The following is a 23,946-nucleotide window of genomic DNA, read 5'->3' on the forward strand; positions in this document are numbered from 1 at the left end:
GCTAACTCACTGAGACTCCTAGAGCTAATATTCTTTCCAGTATATCATCATATTGATCATGCCATAAATATAACTGAAACTGAGGACTGTTTCCATTTCTTTTAACTCATATGCTGTATTTATAAGAAGTAAAGATGAAGGTATGATATTATTTAAGCAAAAAGCCCACTCTGTTGATGAAAGAGGATAAGATTTGGTAGTAGTTTTTTTTAAGCAAAACATTTTTATTAAGTTTACATTATTATGTGTCTATATGATCAAAATTACGGGCTCAACTATCTACTTTGCTTTGTCCATCTCTATGGCATTATTTGTATACAAATAAGATCTTAGTTACATTTCTTTTGTACTTTAAAATTTTTCAATGTGCCCATATAATTCATTTTATTTGTTTTCTAATAATGTTATAAAGAGCTAAGATAGGTAATATTATCTACAATTGATAAGGAAATTAAAGGGTCCAACAAATTAGGTGACTTGGATAAGTACACACAGCTATTTAGGAGGAAGAGCGAGTTTAAAATCCATCTCTTTCTAATAATCCAAGAATTGACCCCTTTGTGTATTAATGGATTAGAATTCCAATAATTACTCTTAAACTAGGCCTCAAACTTGGTTTTAGATAAGGAGTAACAACTTTCAATTTGGAAGATGACATTGTAGAAGAAAAATAATGCTGACTCATAGAAAACAAATCCCAACTCATGCATTAATCAACATTTGTTTGTTATAATTATCAGCCAAAAGAAGTTAGGGCCATATATATAATTTAATCTTTGAATCTCCCCCAGTGCTTAAAAGCACTCTGAATTAAGGAGGTATTTAATAGACAATTCTTGAATTGAATGAGATAACTGACATCAGATGGGGTTATCTCACAACATTTTTTTTAATTTTCATGTGGTATTATTTTAGCTAGATTATTTATTTATTCTTTATTATTCTTTAGGCATTTTTATTAGTTACCAAAAGGCAAAACTTATTTGGTAATATTTATATTTCATGTAACATGTTACAATCAATTTGTCCAAAAGCTCTGCTTCTCTCTCTCTTTAATGCCATAAGAAACCCACCTCCTGGTAATTTACATTAATTAATAGTAAAGGAGGATCAATGAAATGGGATAAATATGCAGGTACTTTTAAATGAAGTCCAGAATGAATAATGAGAAAAGGAATTCCTGTCATACTTTTCACAGATGCAGCCCTGTTAGACTATGCTTGTTGCTGACATAGGCAAAGGTGATTGTAATGCTTGTCAATCCTGCCAAGATGGACTATGGTTTTACAGCATCATAATGCAAAGTCACATCTCATTTTTTAAAGGAAAGTAATACTGATAATCAAACATTTAGGAAAATAGAAACCCAGAGTTATTGCACCAAAGCAAAATCATTTTTATTTAAATAAAATGTAAAATAATTATATAGGGCTATATCAAAACAATATACTCTGCATCAAATATGGCTTCTAAGACATGCAGAAACAAAACTGCTTTTTAAGAACTTTAAAAGTACTCAACTTCCCTCTGTTTCTCTTAGGAATAGGAATTAAAGTACAATTATGATATTAAGCTCTTATCCTATTAGATTTAGATGCCTCTTTCAACATTTAGAGAATGTTTCTCTACTGTAGAATCGTGCCATTTCTAAAATTTGGGGGGAAATGCCATAATATTGGGGTGAAAGATATTAAAACACTGGAAGGTAGTGGTATTTTATGCCTAGTACTTAAAATCAATGAACAATGAAAACTGGAGTCAACATGAAAAGGGGAAATGATGAAAGTCTGGTTGATTTGGATGGAACACTTCAAGGATTTTCATTCTAGCATTTGAGCTGTACTTTATAAGACATCTAAAGGTATTACTAGTGGAATTCCATTAAGTTTCACTCTTCAAGTGTCCACCAATACATGATTTTATCTTTGGTTTCTATGATCCTGAATATCATGAAACACACTGACAATCTCTCTTAATTATCTTTAGGATATTAATATACTTATTATAAATATGAGGAAAGTGGGGCATATAAAGGCAAGATACATGACCAAAAATTATATAGAGAGATAAAGAGAAAGTCAAGTCCAGAATCCAGCATCTCCTGCTACTCAGTCCCTCTCATTGCCTATTAGAAAACATTGGCTGTCCTGATAAATCAATTAAGCCTCAGGGTACACATAAATTAGTTTAGTGTGGTCATATTCATGAAAAGCTTCTGTTTATAAGCTTCTGTTTATACATGTTAAAATAGAACTTATAAATTTCCTTTGATTCAGGCTTTGTCATCAGAAGATATGAAGGTAAAACTACGTGGATTTGTTGGCTCCATATTGGCAATGACCATGTTGGCTCCACGAATGAATATTTTGAGTGTACATGTGTCCAAAGGTTGGTATTCATTAGAGAGAAGATTTCTAGTAAAAAGAGACAAATTAAGGAAACCTTCAAGTTAAGTTAATTGTTTCAAGAGCTAATGAACTTTAGAACAATAACCAGAAAAGATCTGTAATGAAGAGAGAGCTTTGTCACAAGTCCCTAATTCTGGAGAGAATTCACCAAAGGAAAACATCTTACCTGCAAAATCATAACCACCTGGGCCCCTGTTCATGCTCCTTTGTTTTTTCTGAATACAAGTTAGATCTCAACTTCCTCCCCACCTTCTCCTACTCTAAATGAGCAAAGTGAATGAGGACATGGATCCCTTCTTCAATGTATCAATTCAACTTCTACTTTGAAACAAACTTGTTTTCTCAGGATAAAATGATCTCCTGAGACTTCATAATGATTTGGGGATATATCTATACAATTCCAAAACACAAAGATGAAAAGGGAAAAAATAACTAAAACTAACATGTTTGTTCTACATGACACCCAACGATCCAGTGGTTGCAAATCTCCGGCATCATAAAACAAAATTTCCACATAAGCTGAAGTTTTTTTTTTTTTTTTAACTTTTCATTCAGTTGCTTAGTTATCATAGGGATACAAGCCAGAATCCCAGTTTCCAAGTTTCTTTGAAAGCACATGCCTTTGTTTTTGAGTTTCACTTGGATCTCCTGAGAACTTTGCCTAATTCTTTACTATTAAATTTGAATTATAAGAGACCAATTCATCAGCAAAAGGAATAGGTGTACTACTATTAGAAAAATGATTAGGAATGACACTAGGATGCTAAATCCAAATAATTTCCTGAGTATTCATAAACACATTATTTTTGCAAGTTGAATATGGCTACACAGCTCCCTTGCGAAAAAACCATTGATTAGTTATGCATGACTATCTCTAACAAAGACTACTTTTCTTATAAGTTAGCAAATTTAAATTTTATAGCAGGTATGTTATTCTAAGATTTTATAAACTATTCATGTGAGAATAAGCCATATTATTTTACTTTTATGTTTTTTTCTTCAGTATAGTGATGAGATACTGTGGGTACCCAAACCAAAAAGATGCAATTATTCTCTACTGAGATATGATACTTTTATGACAAACTACTGTAGTACAAAGTGCAATTCTGCATTTATAATGATAGGACCTCATTTTAGTTGCATCATGAACTTAGAAAGCAACTTTTGGATTTTTGAAACTCATGTACTGACCTTGGGAAAAAAATCTCTCTAAAACTGAATTTCCAGATCCATAAAATGGGCTTGCTACAGTCCTGATATGACCAAGGCTCATTATTATGATTACACTACCACATTTATATATATACCACAATATATCACTTATACATCATAAAATTCCCAATTTACCGAAAAGGGGGAATTAGAGAATGTCATTTTGATCTAGGTTAGTTTGACACACTGATTAAAATCTCCTGAATCTCAACTAATTAGATATCTATTGTGGGTAAAATGCACCACATTAGGAAGAGGATCTCAGTGTCTAATGACTAAAAATTCAATTCTGTAAAGCTTTAAAAATGTCTTGACTTTTCTAACAGCTTTCTGAATGGCAATCTAGAACATCAAGAAAGCCAGACCTCAGAAATCTGTTTCCTAGGCTAATTAGATTTTCCATCACTGAATTACACACATCTTCCCTTGATTAAAGTCAAGTATTATTACAATTCCTGTAGAAGTTAATGGCACAGGTGAACAATGTCTCATGATAACTTTATCAGACCACACAACTCCACTTGACCTTAGAAATAATTAAATAGAATTTCACCACCATTCCCTTAGGATTTGGCAATAGCTGAGTCACAAAATACAGGACCAAGCCAACTATGGGAAAGAAAAAGGTGTTCTTTTATTTTATTTTTTTTGGTCCCTTCCCTTATGCTCCCCGGAGAAAGGGAGAAAATAAAGGCAAATGTTAGAAATAAAATGATTTTTATTTAATCCATTTTTCACAAGTCTATGTTTGAATTGGTTCTCGTTTCATTTCTCCTTTTTTTTTTTTGGCAAACACTTCATAAAACGAAGTCTTGACTTCAGGTCGTGTCATTAGGGAGGGGCACAAAAACATCACCATGATTTTTGTGTATAAAAATAATCTGGGGCCCAATTTCAAGGGTTAAGCATGATCCAACCTCCTTAATAACCAGATGTTTGCAATCATAAAAAATACATCTTTAGCTGTAACCATTTCTCTGTTCTACAGCATTCAGTCTCAAAGAGAATTTACATAACAACATGTGACATATAAAATGCTTAAAGCCACCAACCATGACAGGACAAATTACACTCATTTTTCAATACTCGGTGCAAGGTGCTCCACTTCAGGCACTCCGAGGGGCTGCATGCTGGGTTGGTTCCAGTGGGGAGACAAGACCAGCATGCACTGCACTCACAAACAGCTCAGTGCCTTAGGGGTTAGGGCCTAGGGAGACTGCCAGACTTACCCTCCGTAGGCTGGGATTGGGGGAGGAGGAGCCGCTGCTCGAAAGGTGTTATAGACTGTACGGCCACGGCCTCTGAGGTGGGCTCCTCTGTAAGCAGCAGCTGCAGTTGCGGCTGGATAAGGGAAGCCAGGCACTGTGGGAGACAGAAAAAAAAGGAGAAGGAGAAGATGGACAGATTAGAATATGGGAAGCAAAGCCCAAATTATTTCTTATGTACATGTGGACACACAGAAGGAGGATGCAGGAAACCTACCGTCTTCCTAGGGCCTATAGATTCTTGTTTCCTCAAATGTAAGAAACTCACCCTTAGATTATCTATTCTAATTAGATCAAAATAATTAGATTAGATAATAATTTAATCTATTTTATGTTACATGTTACATGGCTCTATTTCAGGTACTGTGTTAAGCACCTTATAATGATCTCATCTGGTTCTCACAATAACCCTATGAGGTTAGGAGCTATTATTGTTCCTATTTTACAGATGAGGAAACTGAGGCAAACCAGAATCACACAGCTACCAAGTATCTATAACTGACTTTGCCCTTTGATCTTCCTGACTCAAGCCCTGGTACTCTAGAGGGAAAGCTACAGAAAAAGATGAGATTTGATTTAAGAAAAGTGTTCTTGCATTTATGTCTTGTAAGATCTGCTTTAAAACATAATTCAAAAGAATGGAATGTGAGAATTTTTCCTGCTAAAAAACAGTGAGCCAACTTGTGTGATTGGGTTCAAAAGTAAGCTGTTTGTAATACCTTACTATTAGAATTGAATTAAGGCCCAAGCAGAGCAGGGGCTGGTGTGGTAGGCAATATGCTATTTAATATTTATAAGAAAGATTCTCTTCATCCCTGTTCCCTTTCCCATTTCCCATTCAACAGGGGTTGTGAGGATTTCAGGATAGTAAGGCAAGAGGAATGAACCATACCAGGATGATTTAAGTTTTCTATTTTAATCTGAAAACTTTAAAAGTAAAAAGAGAGCAAACCTTCCGGCTTTATTTCCCTCTTAGGTTTCCTTTTACCATATGCTGTCTGTAGCACCTGGATTTCCTGGCTGGTGTTTCGACAAATATGCTTTAAATAGCAGAAAGGTGTGAATCTTAATGTAAAAAAGTGAGTAGATCTTAGTATCATAAATGAGAAGAAGCAATGAGATGAGAAGCTTGCTTCCACACTCAGGAGTGGGGGGAAGGGAGGAGAGTGGATTTGACTCTGGATGTGTCTTTACACAGTTTAAATATTAAGTTTTTATAGAAACACACTGAATTTTGAAATAAAGAAAATGAAAAATTCACAATCTGCTGAAGCAGCTGGCTGCCTGGGTGAGGGAATACTGTAATTATGCTGACCCATCCATTATCACCTGGCTACAGTACCTTCCAAGCTTTACAAGATCCCTCTCAGCGACAAGCAGGTTTTACAGTAATTCTTTTAGGATTTAGATGTTGAGATACAACATGAAACAGAACCACAACAATACAGCAAGAGGAGAACATTCTGTTAAAAGTGCAAAGCCAGTATTCAATTTAATACCTCTTTGTTACAAGAAAGAAAATGCCTTTTAGATGCCATGTAAGGTATTTACAGGTCTTAATACATGGCTTTGGGGCTTCCAGCAGACTGCATTAGAGAAATTCCTATTTTATTAAAGGAATGCAAAAATGTCTAGGCATCAATTTTAGGATGTAAATTTCATATTCTTAGGGAGGCTAGATCTCTATAGCCAAAACAAAGGTCTAAGAAACCATCTTGTGAGTTGGGGGAGTATAGGCCATCCATATGGTAGACCTGAACTTCAAAGAGGATTCTTCACTCAAGTATCCATTTTATATATACATATATATAATGTGTGTGTGTTTCATATATATAATATATATATTTATATATTGATAGGAAGTTAGGTAGCTCAGTGAAAGGAGTTCAGATCCTAGAATCAGAAAGATCTGAGTTCAAATCCTACCTCCAACATGTACTAAGGCAAATCACTTAACCTTATTTGCCTCAGTTTTTTTTTTTTTTTTTTTAATACATAAAATGAGATGGAGAAGACAATGGCAAACCAGTCCAGTATCTTTGCCAAGAAAAGCCCAAATGGGTTCACAGAGAGTTGAACACAACTGAAATGACTAAACAGCAACACTTTGAGTAGGTAGAAATACCCTTTGGAATCCATTTATTTGTGCAAATGTATATCATGGTCAAGAAAGCCATCAGGATGTAGAGCCTGTAGCAACTTGTTATCACTAACAGGGGCAAGAAACATTAACAGAAAATCTGCACTGGTATATAACCTTTAGCATGCTTAACAAATGGATTTCAAAGGATATTTCTGCCTGCTTGAGGTAATCAAAATACAATGTATACTTGAGAGAAGAATCCACTTTGGAGTTCTGTCACTGATGACAAAGGCCCTCTCTTTACATCCTACAAGCTTCCTAAATATAGTGTCAGATACAAGGTGATTATTCAAGAAGTATCTGCTGATGAACAATAGACAAATGATTTAACTATATTATACTCAGAGTTCCCAGGATGATAATTTTCATTATTATATTATAGCTGTAGTTCCCAGAGTGATAATTTCCATTTTTATATATGCTGCCTTTGCCCAGAAACTACAAACTTAGAAAACATATTTGCTCTATGAAAAAACAAACAGTATGGACAAAAGGAAAACAATTTTAGAATTCTTACAATTTTTAATTTTGTTAAGTACTTATTATTATCAAATGATGTTTGTGTTTGAGTATCAATTTTGTTCACATTGGAGAACAGTACACAAACTTAAAAGGAAATATATATGGAGAGGTCGTAATATCTTTTTCTGTCACCATATAAAAAAAGATTGTTCATTCTGGAAACATAAGAAAGTACAAATCCAGAATATGATACATGTATGGGAATGGGGGGAAATGATCAGATACTTCAACTTTACAAATATTTGCAAAACACCTGTAAATGCAAGACCATATGCTGGATACCATTAGGAAGAGATGATGCAAAATTGGAACAAGTAATCATCTTGCTGACCTATATATACTTAATTTTTTTGCCATGCTTAACCTGCTTACTGCCTTCTTCCTTCAACTATTATAAAAATGGGAGTTTGGGGCAAGGAGGAAATATATCAAACTGGTTATTGGCTATTGTTCAGAGCACCCATTGTGATGACTGGTTGGATCATCCCTTTTCTACCAGTATGCTTTTGTAGATAAAGGTAACACATAAAATTGCATATTTGAAGCAATTAATCTAGATAATTTATACAATGTAGAACAAAAGAGAAGCAGCTTTCTCCTTACACTATATAGAACCATGTCTCTATTCCATTTAATTTTGTGGACAAAGAAAAGTAATGAGCTTCCTTCCAAGCACATGTAAGGTACTACTGCCTACTTGGGGTCTTTACTGATTCCTGCAGTGACTACTTTCAGTAGTACTTCCAGTACTTTATATATTTTGTACATCCTTATATGCATATGTTTTGTATATACTTATGTTTTTTGTGTATACTTATATGTTTTTTCTTTGTTTTGCTATTGATAGAATGTATGCTCTTGAAGTACAAAGACTGTTCTGTGTTTGTCTTTTGATTTCACGGCCCAATACTTAACAAAAGAACAAATTCTTAATAAATGCTTATTGAATGAATAAATGAATGAAGTTGTTAGCCCATTAAAGAAAATTTCAATCTAATTTAGAAGGAAAATGAGAACATTTTTGGCAGTTCACAAAATCTGGACAACTGAAATAAAAAAAAGATGCAAACAGAAAAATCAAATTGTCCAATATTGGCTTTCCCATCAACTTACTGAAATGTGAGTAAAAGTCATGGTAAAGGAAAGATATTTCTAAGCCTGCACATCTGAGTTTCACTTGACTATTTTAACTTTAGTTAATAAACACTGAAACAAGTCATTAATAAGAAACAATGGAGTGTATTCAAGGTGGGCTGCTAACACTAAAAAATCATTCCATGTCTGACTAGGAGAAGGGAAAAAATATCCTGAGGTTCATCATTCTTGAAAGGTTCCCATTTAAACTTTATCTGGCATGAATCAAAGTGAAAAATTTGGTATCATTGCAATGAAAATTGGATTTAGTCTATAAGCTAAAAATGGTTTTCTCAAAAAGACCATTGCATAGGAATCTTTGGAACACATACTCCCTGCACATCTTGTTGACAAATAAATATCCCTACCTGAATCTTTCCTTCTCATCAAGCTGCATTCTCACAAAGTCAATATTCCTATATGTTTATAAAATGAAAATTCTCTTTTTTAAAAAAAAGTGTTTTATTATGAAACTCAATAAAAAAGAAAGTGTTACAGTGCAATTGAGTATGTGAATGACAGTAGGGCAAAACAGAAAATTTAGTCAATATAATCACCTGAGGTTTTCATCTTATAACTTATTTCCTCCACCCTTCAATGTTTGCTTTGTCCTAACACAATAAGAGGTACTGCTACTTGGGTCAAATTACTTCTGAATTTCATTTATTTCTACAACTGGCTACTGTGATTTCTGGATTTTAAAACAGTGGTTACCTTCAAACACAAAAGGAAATGATATATTTCCACAAACCTAGAGATCCCAAGAGAAGAAACACAAAACCAGTAGAAAATACTTGAGGGTTATAAACTGCATATTAAAGTTTTAGAGCTCTGGGATAGATGGAAGAGGAGCAGATGCAAAAACCAACAGGGGGGAAGATTCTGCATCAAAGCTATAAAAATATACAACCGCTTTAATGGGCAATTATTCTTTTGCATTTGTGCTCTGGTTTGAATTTGCATGAGACTGCCATATGCCCGGAGAAAGGTGTGCCATCAAAATGGATGAATGAATCTATCTTCTTCCCACTCTTCATCTCCCTTTACTCCATAACGCCACCTCTCCAAACCATGTGAATGTTTTAAGATGGAGAGATTTTAATGCTAATTCGGGTTTGAATTAGTCTGGGGATAATTTATTATAGGGAATTTTCACTTGCAAAATTCTAGGAAGCTAAAGCTATATCAACATTACAGCCATAGTTCAGCAGGATTCCCCTTGGGGGAACTCCCATCACAAGTGCCGGCCAATAAATTAGGAGGTGGCATAAGAGGTAGCATGCTGAGGTGAGATAAATAGAATCCTATATTTCAATGAGTGAGCAATTTCAGAAGCAGAACACCATATGACACAATAAAACAAAAATTTCAAATACTCTGATTTTTCATCATTTTAAAACTTGCTTATTCAAATTACTCTTAACCATGCATATATATATATATGCATGTATGTATGCCTAGATATATATACATATACACATATTTCTCTGAATCATGTCATAATGTGCATTAATCCCATTAATCGTAGAATACTCTTAAATAATACCTAGTTGAGCCATCCAAGAAGACCAGACTATTTTTGTCCTCAGAGAAATGCTAAACCAAAATTGTAAAGGTTTCCAAACTACTTTTTTGTATGATTATAGTGTTTTTATTTATAAATTATCAGAAAATTAATTATAGTGTTTTCATTTATAAATTATTTGGAAATTTAGTGGTGCTATATAAATACCTACAAAATGGCCTTCTTCATTTACAAAACTGTTTTCATATTATTAGCAAGATGCTGTAGTTCTTACATTTACAATATCTTTTTCCATGAAGTACATATTTAGGCCACACTATCTTCACCATATAAAAATATGTGTAGATATTAAATTCTGTTGTTTAGAAATGAATAAATCTACATTTTGGACAAACACTTTCATATAGGATGTTCTCATTTGAAATGCATTGAAAAGGAAAAAAAAATTTCTAATTAATGTACAAGTCTAATCACCATTCTCCACATGGAAGAGTAATTTTTCACTGTTCATTTGCTCAGTTTAATCTCAAAACTGACATAACAGAAATGCAATGGCCTATAAATCTGCTCTCATTTGTTTCTTTAATATTCATATTCCATTGAACTACAGCTGCTTGTTGCTACAGTCTATTACAACATGCAAAAGTGTCGATAAAAATATTATGAAAGGCAAGATGTGTTTCTTCATGACTGCGTGTGTCATTTATTTGCAGAAAGACAATAAATGACTCGTGGATTTTCCCTCAGCCTGCTGCTTGGTGGGCGATTAGTGATTAATTACCTTGCAGCAAATTGACATGGCACGAGGAAATTGACACAACCCTGATTAATTAACTTTTTATGGGAGATAGTTACTTACAAAACATTGCGCACCATAATTGAATCCTTTTACATAACGTCATGGTACAAAAGTTTTAGTCAAATCCAAATTAGCCAGAAGTTTTTATGTTATATATTTAGAAAAACAATGTTGGCAAAAAAGGGGACATATAGGCATGAATTTGTGCTGAACAGCACATTTTATTTTTTTCCACTGCTAGATATCCAGGGATTCCATATCCTCCTTAAAAGAAATAAAGTTTCTTTCCCAGAAGTTGAATACTCAGACATGCACAATTATAAGGCAGATGGAATGAATCACTGGCAGAAGATGATTGCTTGTCTTTGACTCTAACATGGATTTCAGAGCGAAGGTAGGACTTCCTAGGCATCATCTCAAAAGATAAATAACAGTGATCAATAGATTTAATGCTAAGTAGTATTCACAGACAAGGTATATGTAATAATATACTGATTAGGAGTCTATGTATGAAGGAAAATATTTTGTTGGCTTAAATAAAATAGCTTTCCTCAAGACTTACCTTAAAATATTGAGGAAGCATGTGTCACATCAACTTGTGAAATTCAAGCAACCTTTACAGAGATGGAGAGTAGTTGGGAATCCTTAGTTCAAAACAAATAAATGATGACACATGCCGATTTAACTAGAATGCAAATTTATTCCCTGTTTACTCAAATTAATAGTGTTGGCTTGCCTTGAGAAGGCACAATTGTGTGTTTTATACATGTGGTTAGTGGATTAAATAGCATTTACAATGAAAACAACAGATATTTTAAACAAGAACTTTCATTTTCATCCAATTTACCTTTGCTTCCCAATTTCTAGATATATATTGCAATGTATACTCCTTTTTTCAGGCAAATAAAAAGAGAGAGGACTGGTTCCATTGGAATTTGTCTAAAAGCCTAACAGAGTAAATCCTGGTAGCCAAAAAACAAACAAACCCCAAAATCCTCAGTCTATGAAGGCCTTTTTTACTATTAAAAATTATCTATAGACTTTTACATCATCTGACATTTTTACATTGCTTATTTGAGGCAGGGGACAAGATTTTTTTTTTTTTGATGTACGTATTTGTATTTATAAAATAAGGCCATAATGAAAAATATTTGAAGAGTAGTGGATTTGGAGGCCCTGCATTCAAATCCTAACTCTATAACTTATTTTTCTTTGTCTTAGTTCCTTTCTTTGTAAAACAAGGGGCTAATGGCTTCTAAGATCCTTTCCAACTAAATATCTATGATTCTATGTTGATCTTTATACAGTAAAGTATAAAGTAGTCTGAAGCTAAGCTTCTATCATATATGTGTGTGTGTGTGTGTGTGTGTGTGTGTGTGTATAGTAGGATCACATAAAATCTGAAATGAGTTGATCTGTTGCTCAAGCTGTGCTTACTTTATATTTCCATTAAAAATCTTTTTATCCATTTTCATGAAATCTAAATGTATAAGTGAACACAACTTTAGATTATAACAGGACCTTCTGCTTGGCACTTCAACTCAGTACCTAAATCACAGAACTTATGTGGTAGGATTTCCAGGGTGCAGTCATGCATGACTTGAAGCTGTCTTTCACTTACATACATGTGGTCATGAAACTGAAATACAGCTCTCTGCATCAAAGATAGTGGAGGAAATCAAGATATGAGGCAGATAAAAGAGGAAAGGAAAAATAAAGAATTCTGGGGAGTACCTAAAAGACATCATAATCTTTTCTCCTTTGTGCTCTTCTAATATTCAATCTGAAAACATTCTTTATGATAGGGAAAAACAAAACTCTAGAATATTACAAGTAACACTATGAGCCCCAACTTCATTTGTTTGGTTATCTGCAAATTTATTAATGGAATGTGTTGAATCAAGACTTCAGTAAGTTGGCAGGCTACGTCAACACTAGCCCCAATGTGACAACACAATCAAGTTTGCCATAAATTGATGGCAATGCTATTATTATTTTTTTTAAATCAGCAATGCTATAGTATTTTATCCCTAATGTATTATTTCAACAATGGGCCAGTTCAATTAAAATCAGTGGCAAATAGTGCATGTATAGACAACAACATTAGGATTTGTTGAAAAGCAGGTCTTGTTATAACTTATTGCTATAGCAGTCATACCAAGAGATATTTGGAATCAATTTATCTTAATTTATCTATTGGCAGAGCTCATGTGTATATGAAAATCTTACCAATAGATTTATCTAGAATTCATTTTAAAGAAAAGTGACAATCTTATTCCTTTTTTCTTTAGCTATATGGGTTGGTTTCCATTTGTGATAAGATATATAAAGCAGAGAAAATGCAATGTTTTCTTCACCATCTGAAACAGTACATATTAAGTTATAGCTTTATACTGAGCCTTCCTACATACCTGAAATAAGACAGGTTTGAGAAATTATTCGGTGAGTTTTTTTTTTTTTTTATCAATAAATATAAGCCATATGGGATCATTCACATTTTTCTTTCCTCATTATCAGAGTTTGGAGACCAAAGATGAGTAGGTTGGTCAAAATTATCTAGATTTAACTTTCCATTTTGATTATGTAGACACTAACTCAACAGATTGAATAAAGAAATATCTGCACAAGTAGAAAAAAAACTGTTAGTATGATACATATTTTTTTAGCAATTTGGAAACATCATATTTCATTAATTCTTATAGATTTCAAAATATTGAACAAGGACTGAAATGTACAGGAAACTTTTCTCATTAGTGAATTTATTTTTTCCAGAATATGTAATCTTACTGAAAATGTCTAAATTTAATTTAAAAGTGGTTTTGAAAGGGGAAAAATTGGAACTGTGCCAGTTTCTCATATCATATAATACAAAATCTGGATAACATCACTTCTTTTGGCTGATATGGGAGTAGAAAGAAGGAATAGAACAAAAAAGTGAGAGTTGGATTTCCTTTGGGCTAATAACTTCAATCTTCAAAATTTAGAAACATTCTCTACTTAAATACATTTTGAGTATTTTTAAGGAATTTTGTTATTTTTGCATTATTCCTATTCACCAGCAAAATTATTTTTCCCCAGAAAAATGAATGAATTCAAAAGACATATTCAGGATGTCTTATTTCCTGAATGTGACATAATAAGGTTTTATAGTGTGGAAGTGATATTTGTGATCTGCCTACTCAAATATATTGACAATTCCCCATAGGCAGGATTTTTGTAACATTTCATTCAGCAAAGGGAGCATGGATCTCAATTGTGGAATGTTTAACTTGGCAGAGCCACAGAAGGCATTTCCAAGTTACTTTCTGTTGTCTGCAAGAGCAATAAAAGGCAGACAAAAAAGCACCAGGCTAAAAATACAATGCTGAGATGTATTTTAATATAGATAAAATGATTCGTCATAACCTATTAGTTGACAAAACATATACCAGTTTCAATTTAGCTTCCTGACAGCGTAACACAGTAACCAAATAACTTACACAAATAATTATTTTATTTAATACATATACAGGTCCAATCGTTACATCATTCATGATGTGGTAGTTGCCTAGGACAAGCAGCTACTGTCTCTCAAGGTAAGAAATAGAACAAGCGGGATAAATTAGCTACATGATCAGCCTGGATTTCCAATTGAATTACAGGGCTGCTAGAGTTTCCTAAGAGAAGATAATCTGAAGGTTTTAATTGATCATGGGTTTATAAATTGTGTACATACTTCATTTATTCAACTTGCATATCAGTATTCATTTTCCACTAAAGTCCTACTCTTGTGTCCCAATGTGATTCAGAGATAAATGTGGGTTCTCAGAGAGCATTTCTATAGAGTAGCTCAGGCACATCCTACAAAATGAGAAAGGCTTTATATAGGGTCCCAGTGACAAACTGTGTGTCTATTATTCGAGGATCATCCAGTTAGTATAAAGAAGTTAGTGAATAGAAAGTTGGTCACAAGTGAACGGTTTTTTTCCTTTGACCACTTCAACTACATGGAATGAATGGAGCATCAATGTTTCTACAGTTTAATGCTAAATGATGCCATCCAATTTTGAGAGTTAGTTATCAGAGCTCAGAAACCATGCAGCATCTATGAGAATAGAATCTACAGTAACTCTGATACATGGACTAGCATATAAAAATCTCTTTGATGGAGGTGGTCATGTTGACTAATGGTATTAGATCAGAAACCCTATGGGGACTATCAGATTGTATACCTTCAGCAACCCTAAGAAAACATCCAGGCTTTTGTTAGAAGAAACGGAGCTGAAGAACAACTCCAGTTCCCAACCAATGAGTCTTTCTGGGAAATTACTAAATCTCTCCATGTAACATTCTTGCAAGTAGGCTGCTCTAAATTCATGGAAAAAAAATGCATGGCAGGTCACTTTCCCTGCAAGGTGAATATCAGCATAAATACCAGCAAGCCTCAAAATTCTTACCTTATACTAGTAATACTTACAATGCCATATTCCCTGCACATCAATACAGGTTTACAGCCTGAGATTAAGAGTTGACTTGTTCTCTTTAAAATCCACATCATTTCTGAGAAACAAGTCAAGTACAACCAAGTGGTAAAAATTCATAGCAATGGATCTTCTTAATATGCTTTTCAAACTGATTAAAGACTTTCCTATTGCCAAGTAAGGGCCAGTAGAGGATGAAAAATGACAGATACTTAAATTTTAAAGCAATAGCAAGCAGTTGGTTGATCCACTTAAGAAAACGTGAACCTTAAAAATACTTTCTGTCAACAGTATCACAGGACCAAGGGTTTCCAGGGAATTTCCGTGAACAACTGCCTTACCGCCTTTCAAAAACATCTCATCTTTGCCTTGTTGTTTTCTGGTTGCTCATGAGCTAGAATCCCAGGGCAACATAGTTTATTGTTTTAATATCTGTCTGACACAAAGCAAAAGGATTCTCTAGTGACTCCTTATCTGTCATATGTATTTCTGTAAAAGAAATATCAAGACAAATAAGATGTTTGAGGGCAGACCATGGGATAGTACTTCTGCTACTGGCTGTCTTTTAAAGAAAAAAAAAGTACATGAAAATATAAATGACACTATCTATATTGAGATTAATAACCCAGCAAAAAGAGAGCTGGGTATCAGTCATTTAACCTATGATTTCTTATCCTCAGACCATGTCTCTGAAACAGCCATAAAACTTACTTAGCCTTTTAAATCTCCTAAAATTGAGACAATTCGGACATCATTAAGACTTTGTAAAACAGAACATCAGATAAAAGAATAATACACTTGAAAAATGAAAATATACAAATATACAAATAGATATTCAGGGGACAGTGAACAAAAATCTTTCACAGAGATTTAAAAATCTTTAAAGAACACTGAAAACCAAAGAGACAACAGGACTTAGAAGGTAGGGTGTTAAAGGACTACAAAAAAGGATTAAAAAGTTGGTTTTTTGAGATTTATAAACCTATCTTGACTCTAATAAGATGATTCTATAGAGGTAAGAAAGTTCAATATAGACACCAAATTTATTTTTTCTCCTTCTATATATATATATGGAAAAAGAATATTTCAGTGAAATGATACTTACATGCATTTGTGGTAAAGAACATCTGCACACACAAAACAATAACTACCATTGTACCAACAAATGCCTAATCACTATGCTTTGGCCCTGGGCCAAACTGAAGGAAGGTGCCTATTCAAGTGTGACATATTTCAATGATAAGTCTGATCTTTTTCTATCAAGCACCTGGAGAGAGAAGTTAAATAGAGAAAGCAAATTAGCATGATGCTATGAAATGGGAAGAAGGATGGAGAATTATTATTTACCAGTAAGGTCATAAGTCAGATTTTTAAAAACCCTTTAACTTTGTTGCATAGAATGTAATAGAGTTAATTACATTTTGGAGATGGTATCCTGAATCAAATGCTCTTTTATGATGAAAAATAACTGAAAACAGTGATGCTTGTTTAAAAAAAAAACACAGAAAGACTCTGAGAACAAGTACATAAACTTATCATCACCACTGAAATCTGGAATTGACATGGTTTCAAGAAGAACTCTAAGAACAGGTCAGAAAAAAATGCTGCTAAAATAGCTGTAGAAGAATTCACTTCAGTCAGTAGAAAATGAAAAGGATCCATTAGTACAAAGCAATTACAGGACAATAAACAAAGCATATCAATAAGTTCCCACTGTAAATTTCAATGGTGTAAAAATATAGAGGGACAGCTATAAATTGACGTGATTATGAAATAACTATGACCATGTGAAGGTATTTACAGCAAAATTTTCTAATTTCCCTTTTCTTTCTGCCCCCAAAAGGAGTTGGGTAGAAAGAACCTTGATTATGGATATATGGTCAAAAACCACACTGAAGAAAATAACAAAGAATGCTAATTTTAAAAAGAAATCATGTTTTTGGTGGTTTTTGTTTAAATTTTAAAATACTAAGGACCTGTGATTTCATAGTTGTAGTTCCTTCTATCCTTGTTATAGATAATTTCCACTGCAATAGGCTTCTATTTGGGATCTTGCTTCACCTCTTCCCCACTCCAAACCATAGTCAGTTTTCAAAATGATCTTTCTAAATTGCAGATCTGACTATATCATATACACAGACCCTACCCCTGCCCATTAATAAATTCAAAGAGTTCTCTATAGTCTCCAGGATCAGATACAAAATCCTCTTTTTGGCAATCAATGCCCTTTATGTCCGTTCTGCTCCTGTCCTTCCTTTTCCAGTCTCCTAATACCTTACACTTATACACTCCACCTTCTACTTATTCAGTGATACAGAGAGACTGTATTCCTTAACACTACTATAAGACACTCCTCCTCCCAACTTCAAGTATTTTTAGTGGCTTCCTTCCATGCCTAGAATGTTTCCTATTCTCATCTCTTTCTTGTTATTGTTCAATCATATCCATTCAATCATATCATATTATTCAATCAATCATATCATGATCTCATGGACCATACTGTCTATGGGGTTTTCTTGGTAGAAATACTGGAATGGTTCTTTCTCTAATGGATTAAGGCAAACAGGATTAAGTGACTTGCCCAGTGAAGATCTGGGTCCAGATTTGAACTTATATCTTCCTGACTACAGATACAAGGCTCTATTGTGTCATCTAGCTATCCCTCACTTCTTTCTTGGCTTCCTTCAAGTACTGGGTAAAATCCCACCTTTTGAAGAAACTTTTTCTGATTCTCCTTAATTCTAGTGCCTTTCTTTTGTTAAATATTTAGAGTATACCATAGAGAGAGAAGAAAAGAGGGAGGGAGAGAGAGAAAAGGGAAGAAGGGAAGGAGGAAAAGGGGGAAGAAAGGAAGAAGGGAAAGAGGGAAGGAGAAAAGAAGGGAGGAAAAGAGGGAGAAAGAGATAGATATATTTTCCATGTTAGATTATGAACTTTGGGAATGGCCTTTTGCTTTTCTTTGTATCCCCAGTGCTTGGAACAGTGCCTGACACAATAGGAGCATAATGCATGTTTAATGACTGATTGCAACTCCTCAGTGCTTAAAAAAAAAAAAAAAAAAGCCAAACCTCAGGATTTGCTATGGCTAAAAAATGTTATCCCCTATTGGATCATCTCTTGTGTTGAGCATCTGTATACTTAATTGGGCTGATATTGATAATAGGAAAAAAATGAAATCTATCACTGGGCTCATCATCGAAATCTTTCTAGTTTTATAGAAGGAATATATATATTGTTTTTGCTGAAATGATATTATAGACCATAGATATTATAGACTCCACATCATGATATTATTAAGAATTATACTCCAAATATAGGAATCTAAAAATAAAGACCTGATACACTAAGTCAAATCCATGTTCTATCTAGTTAAATATTTTGTTTCTGATAGAAGCACCACAGGAACTATTGTAAAAAGGTATAACTTATCAACCTAAAAGGAATGTCAACATTCAAGTGACCCTTTTTGTGAAATTATTTCAAACCTTTTTTGGAGGTACTTTCTCCATCAAGTTTGCAATTGCAGTTTATTTGTTAATGCATATTCTCAGCAAAATCAGTTGGATCCATGACAAGAAACAGCAGAGTTATGGAAAAGTAATGGGTGTTTATTTGCTTTTATGAAAACAAAGACTTCAGAGAAATACTAAAAATAATGCCAGATGAATTGATGCAGGGTAGAGGAACAAGTTTTAAAGGAAAATCAGAATAAAGGAAACATAAAAGAAATAGAAAAAATAGAAGTGAGGGAGGGAAAGGAAAGCAGGAGTTGCTTTTTTCTAGTCAGATATCTGCTCAGAATAAGAATGCTATTCTCAAGTGGATCTTTTCTTTCATGAGTGTGGTTATTCCTTCCAATGATGACGATTGTAACCAATTCATGTTTTCCCAATTGGTATGATTCTTCTAGATGTCTTCCTATATGTACAACATGGAGTACTATTCTAAATGCTAAAGGCTTTCCTCATTTTCTTTTGCAACATTTTAAAGATACCAGTTAGCATGTACAATATACATCTATATTACTTCTTTCTTACAATTTCAACCAGTCCATATAAAGTAAGTTTACAATTCCTCTGCAGTATACCATTGTAAAGAGTTGACTGAAGTCCTCAGTTTTAGCCCAGAGCATTCATCAGGAATTGGACTTGAAACTAAGTTTTCCTTCCTCAGCAGCCAAATTCTATTTATTATGCCACATTTTAATGAGAGTCTTCAGTGAAGAGAAAACACAGCCAATGATTTGTTAGGTCAAAGATCAGAAAATTGGAAGCTAAATTTTGGGGAAAGGGGTGTGTCACGTGATTTTCTAAAGAATAAATTCATTTCAAAGCTTGAAGGTTATAGACCTTGAACACAGGAAAAGATCCTGCTTCCCTGTAAATTAGAAGCTTAAAAGTGTTGGATTGGGAATAAGACTAATAATAAAATTTTCATCCATGGCCTAAAGGAAGAACTTTAATACCTGAAAGGGAAGTGAGAATTAAGGGTTATTTGGACATGACTGTTTATACTTTAAAATTATGTTAAGGTAAAAAACATTAATTATTTTTAACAAATTTGAATATAACTTAAACCTCCTCATTCCCTCACACTAAAGATGTTTATTTGAACTATTTGTATAACCTAAGGCAGAGAGGGGAAGGGGAATCCTTGAAAAGGAAAATAGTTAAGGAAATATTATAAAGCTGGAGCAAGGCAAGGAGGCAACTAGGTGCCAGGCTGGAGTCAGGAAGACTCATCTGCTTGAGTTCAAATCTGACTTTAGACACTTACTATGTGACCCCGGGAAAGACATTTAACCTTGTTTTCCTCAGTTTCCTCTTCTGCAAAATAAGCTGGAGAAGGAAATGGCAAGTCATTGTAGTATTTCTGCCCCCCAAAACTCCAAAATACCAAATGGGGATACGAAAAGTCAGACACTACTAATAGCTGACTGAACTAAATCTGCTAAATCCAAAGACACCATCTTTTCAGAATAGAGCTCTCCCTTTTTTACTCTTGGATTGGTGATAGAAAATTGAAACACAAACCAATGGAAAGAACTCAAGTGGGGGAGATTTATGTTGGGGGATTATGTCTCCAGATTTCACTCTATCATTTTCATCGGTTATAATTGCATTCACATTATATGATCATAGATTTAGATCTAAAAGGGAACTCATTTTACCAATATTCTCAATTTGCTGTTAAGAAAACTGTGGGACGGAAATTTTATGGCTTGCCTAGAGTTACATAATAAGGAAATGTCAGAGAGAATTTGGTTTTCTGCCTCTAAGTCCAGGATCTTATCTATTTCACTATTCTATTTTCTTATGGTACATGGAGCTTTTCTGAAAGCATCATAGTATATTGTAAGATGAAAACGGTCAGGAAGCATAGTTGTAAAAACAAAGATGAATTCTTAAATCTATAGAAAGAATAGAATATATGAAAAAACAAAGTTAAAACAACTACCTATGAACTTAATTTCTATGACTGGAACCCAAGATAACTTTATATTAGAAAGTCAGTCATTAATTAATGTAGACCACTAATTTATTTACAGAATCTTATAGAAGTTTTACCATTGACTTCTACCACACTCCATCTCCCCAAAAGTTATGGGATTGATTTATATGTACTTCTACTTAAATAATTTTGAATGAATTCCACAAGATTTCTCCATAAAATTATAATCAATACAACAAGTAAAATTGTGTCCTTCAGTTTCATAAGACAGAATGAATGATGATGATTTTGCATATTGATAACAATTTGCTTCTATGAAAACTTTCCTATATCAGATTTGTTTCTTCTTCAAAGTGGGAACTTTGTGGCAATTAAAATTAATTTTGTTTTCACATTAAGATTTCCTTCAAAATAATAATGCTAACCGTTGAGGATGGCTTTAATGGTATGATATGAAAACAAATTATATTTTTGTGAATATTTGTGACCATGTCTTATCTTATCCTTGGATGGATAAATATAGTACTGAATGAAGTAGAAAACAAAAAGGATGTTAAATTTGATTCTGGAAGGAATATTTGGGCTAAAACAGCTTCTAAAGCAGATCTGCACCTATTTCTGAAAATAGCACTTTTCAGCTGGTAGTGATCGCATAATATTGCTAATTAGGGTTAGAGTTTCCCACCCATGGAATAAATCAATTATCTTTTTATATTTCAATTTAAGGAAATGGCAGAGCCAAGTAACTATAGGAATGAGGGGAAAATACTTTTTATTACTATTTTGTTCTTAGAAATTAAGTTAAAATGGATATATGTAGGCATACAGACATAACCTATACATGCTGAACTGCTGAATTTTGAAAACAAATTGTTAGAAAATTATCAAGCTAACTTCACCTTTCATTATGGGAAGGTACATATACCCTACATGTAATAATGAAAAGATGGTAATGTCTTTGCTAGCCAACAATGGCACCTTCTGCTCAAGGAATTTTTCAATTGATAATCATTAAAAAATTTAATATATTATTAGTTATATCATGAGATAGATGGCCTTGTCAAGAATAGTGGAGCTTTGTTTTTAACAAAATTTCTGAGAGCATCAAATTTGATATAATATGATTCATAATCAGTTCTTCCCAAGATACAAAGATATAAATAGTACCTGCTGGTCTTCAACAGCATAGAAAAAGCAGATTCTACTACAGCATATAGTAAGAATAATTAGTTAAAATTGGAAGATATCAGATGGCATGTGGGGGTGAGCTACATCTTCCAATTCAACTGAGAGTACCCTGCTCCCTTTGGCTACAAAATTCCTAATTAAGATTCTCAAATGGACCCATTTTAAGCCTTGGACAAAGTGTTTTGGTTTCCCCTGAGAGATATCAGAAACACTTAAAAATATATGTGAATATGTGTGCATATATATTTAATATAGTTATATATATGCATATATATATATATTTGTCTTTGTATATATATGTGTGTATGTAGATGTATATGTATATATATACTCATGTATATAAATATGTATTTATATATATGCATATATTGTGTACACACACACACACACACACACACACACACATATATACATATACACACACACACTGTCTCACCTGGAGAATACTCCCTTCCTTATCATAAACATTAAATACCATGTTAAAGGAATAATTCAATGCACAGGTATACCCCCATTTAAAAATAGGCATGTGTACATGTACACATGCACGTTCATGCATACGCACACACACCCTGTTATGTAAAGTTAAAAATAAATCATTTTGGTGAGAATTATTCATACTACAATTATATCTAACTTTCAGGATTTATTTAAATAGCATCTTCTTAATTACTAAAATTTAAATGTATATTTAGTTATGTATATTTGGATAGCTATTTAGCAAAGGGGCCAGAGAATCAGAGAATCTAAAGTATTGGAAGCTAAGCAAAAATCAGAAAATGAAATCATAATTAGAATCTAACTAAGAAACTTCAATTTCCTTTATTTCGCCTTCTGGAGTACATCAGTTATGGGAGTGGGGAGTATACCTACATATCTAAGTTATGAAAATGTGATACTTGTAGTTTGCTGAAAAATAACAGAAACTGAAGCAAAGTACTCTCATACTGTAAAGGGATCAGCAGTGCACTTATTTATACTTATGAAGGCATTTCCTATGGATCCTATTAATTATGCTACCATCACCTAATGTTCTATTGTAATAAGAAAGCAATGGTAAAATGTTCTCTAATTGTGCTCTTGTCAATGGTGAAAAAAGCACATATAACAAAATTGCCACATTGAAAGTGGAACAATGCAAGTATTTCTGTGGAATGATTCTGACTAATTGTCTTGACTGGGTACAGAAGAGGGAACTTGAAATGAGGAGAGCTAATTGCAAACAACCTGGAAGAAGGATAACTTTTAAGTTGTTCAAAGCAAGTTAATATCCTGGAGGAAATCAGTACAGTTGAACAGCAACCAAATAGCGGACAGTTTCTCTGGTTACCTTGTTCTGTAATACTGGCAAGAAATGAGAGGTATGTGAGCTGGTCCCATGCTGCCTCTTTGACTTTAAACACCTGGTATAATCAAACAAGTTACAGACCTGAAATCTAAAAGGATGTGGAGGTGCTGTGGATGGACCTTAGAGAAAATATGATCCCATACTCTCACTTTACAAATGAGCAGACAGAGAACTAGAGAAGCAAAGTGATTTGCCCTAAATCATAGTGCTGAGTCATAATTGAACCCAGGTCTCTTGATCTCTGTACTCTTTCCACTGTGCCATGTTCTTCATTTTTATAAACTACACACATACACACACACACACACACACACACACACACACACACATATACTCACATAAAAACACACATACTTTTAGACATCTTAATTTCCTTTTTGATTGGTTGAGTTAAATGACAGTTAATTTTAATCAATAGCAAGAAATGTATTCTGATACAATTTTATCAAGTACAACCAAGATATTAAGTATCTTGTATTTATTTTCTGTTG

The 23,946-nt window shown here is 33.5% G+C and overlaps 1 protein-coding gene across 43 annotated transcripts in view; it reads right to left on the reverse strand.

The window, feature by feature from the left end:
* RBFOX1 (RNA binding fox-1 homolog 1) overlaps positions 1–23,946 on the reverse strand; it is a 1,699,751-nt gene that overhangs the window by 53,054 nt on the left and 1,622,751 nt on the right. For all 43 annotated transcript variants that reach the window (XM_051964083.1, XM_051964074.1, XM_051964056.1 and 40 more), the window contains one exon: positions 4,850–4,982. In XM_051964083.1, coding sequence (XP_051820043.1) covers positions 4,850–4,982 — 133 coding nt within the window. The remainder of the gene's footprint in view (positions 1–4,849; positions 4,983–23,946) is intronic.

This window comes from Antechinus flavipes, chromosome 1 (genome assembly GCF_016432865.1).
Source record: "Antechinus flavipes isolate AdamAnt ecotype Samford, QLD, Australia chromosome 1, AdamAnt_v2, whole genome shotgun sequence".
NCBI classification, from domain to species: Eukaryota; Metazoa; Chordata; class Mammalia; order Dasyuromorphia; family Dasyuridae; genus Antechinus; species Antechinus flavipes.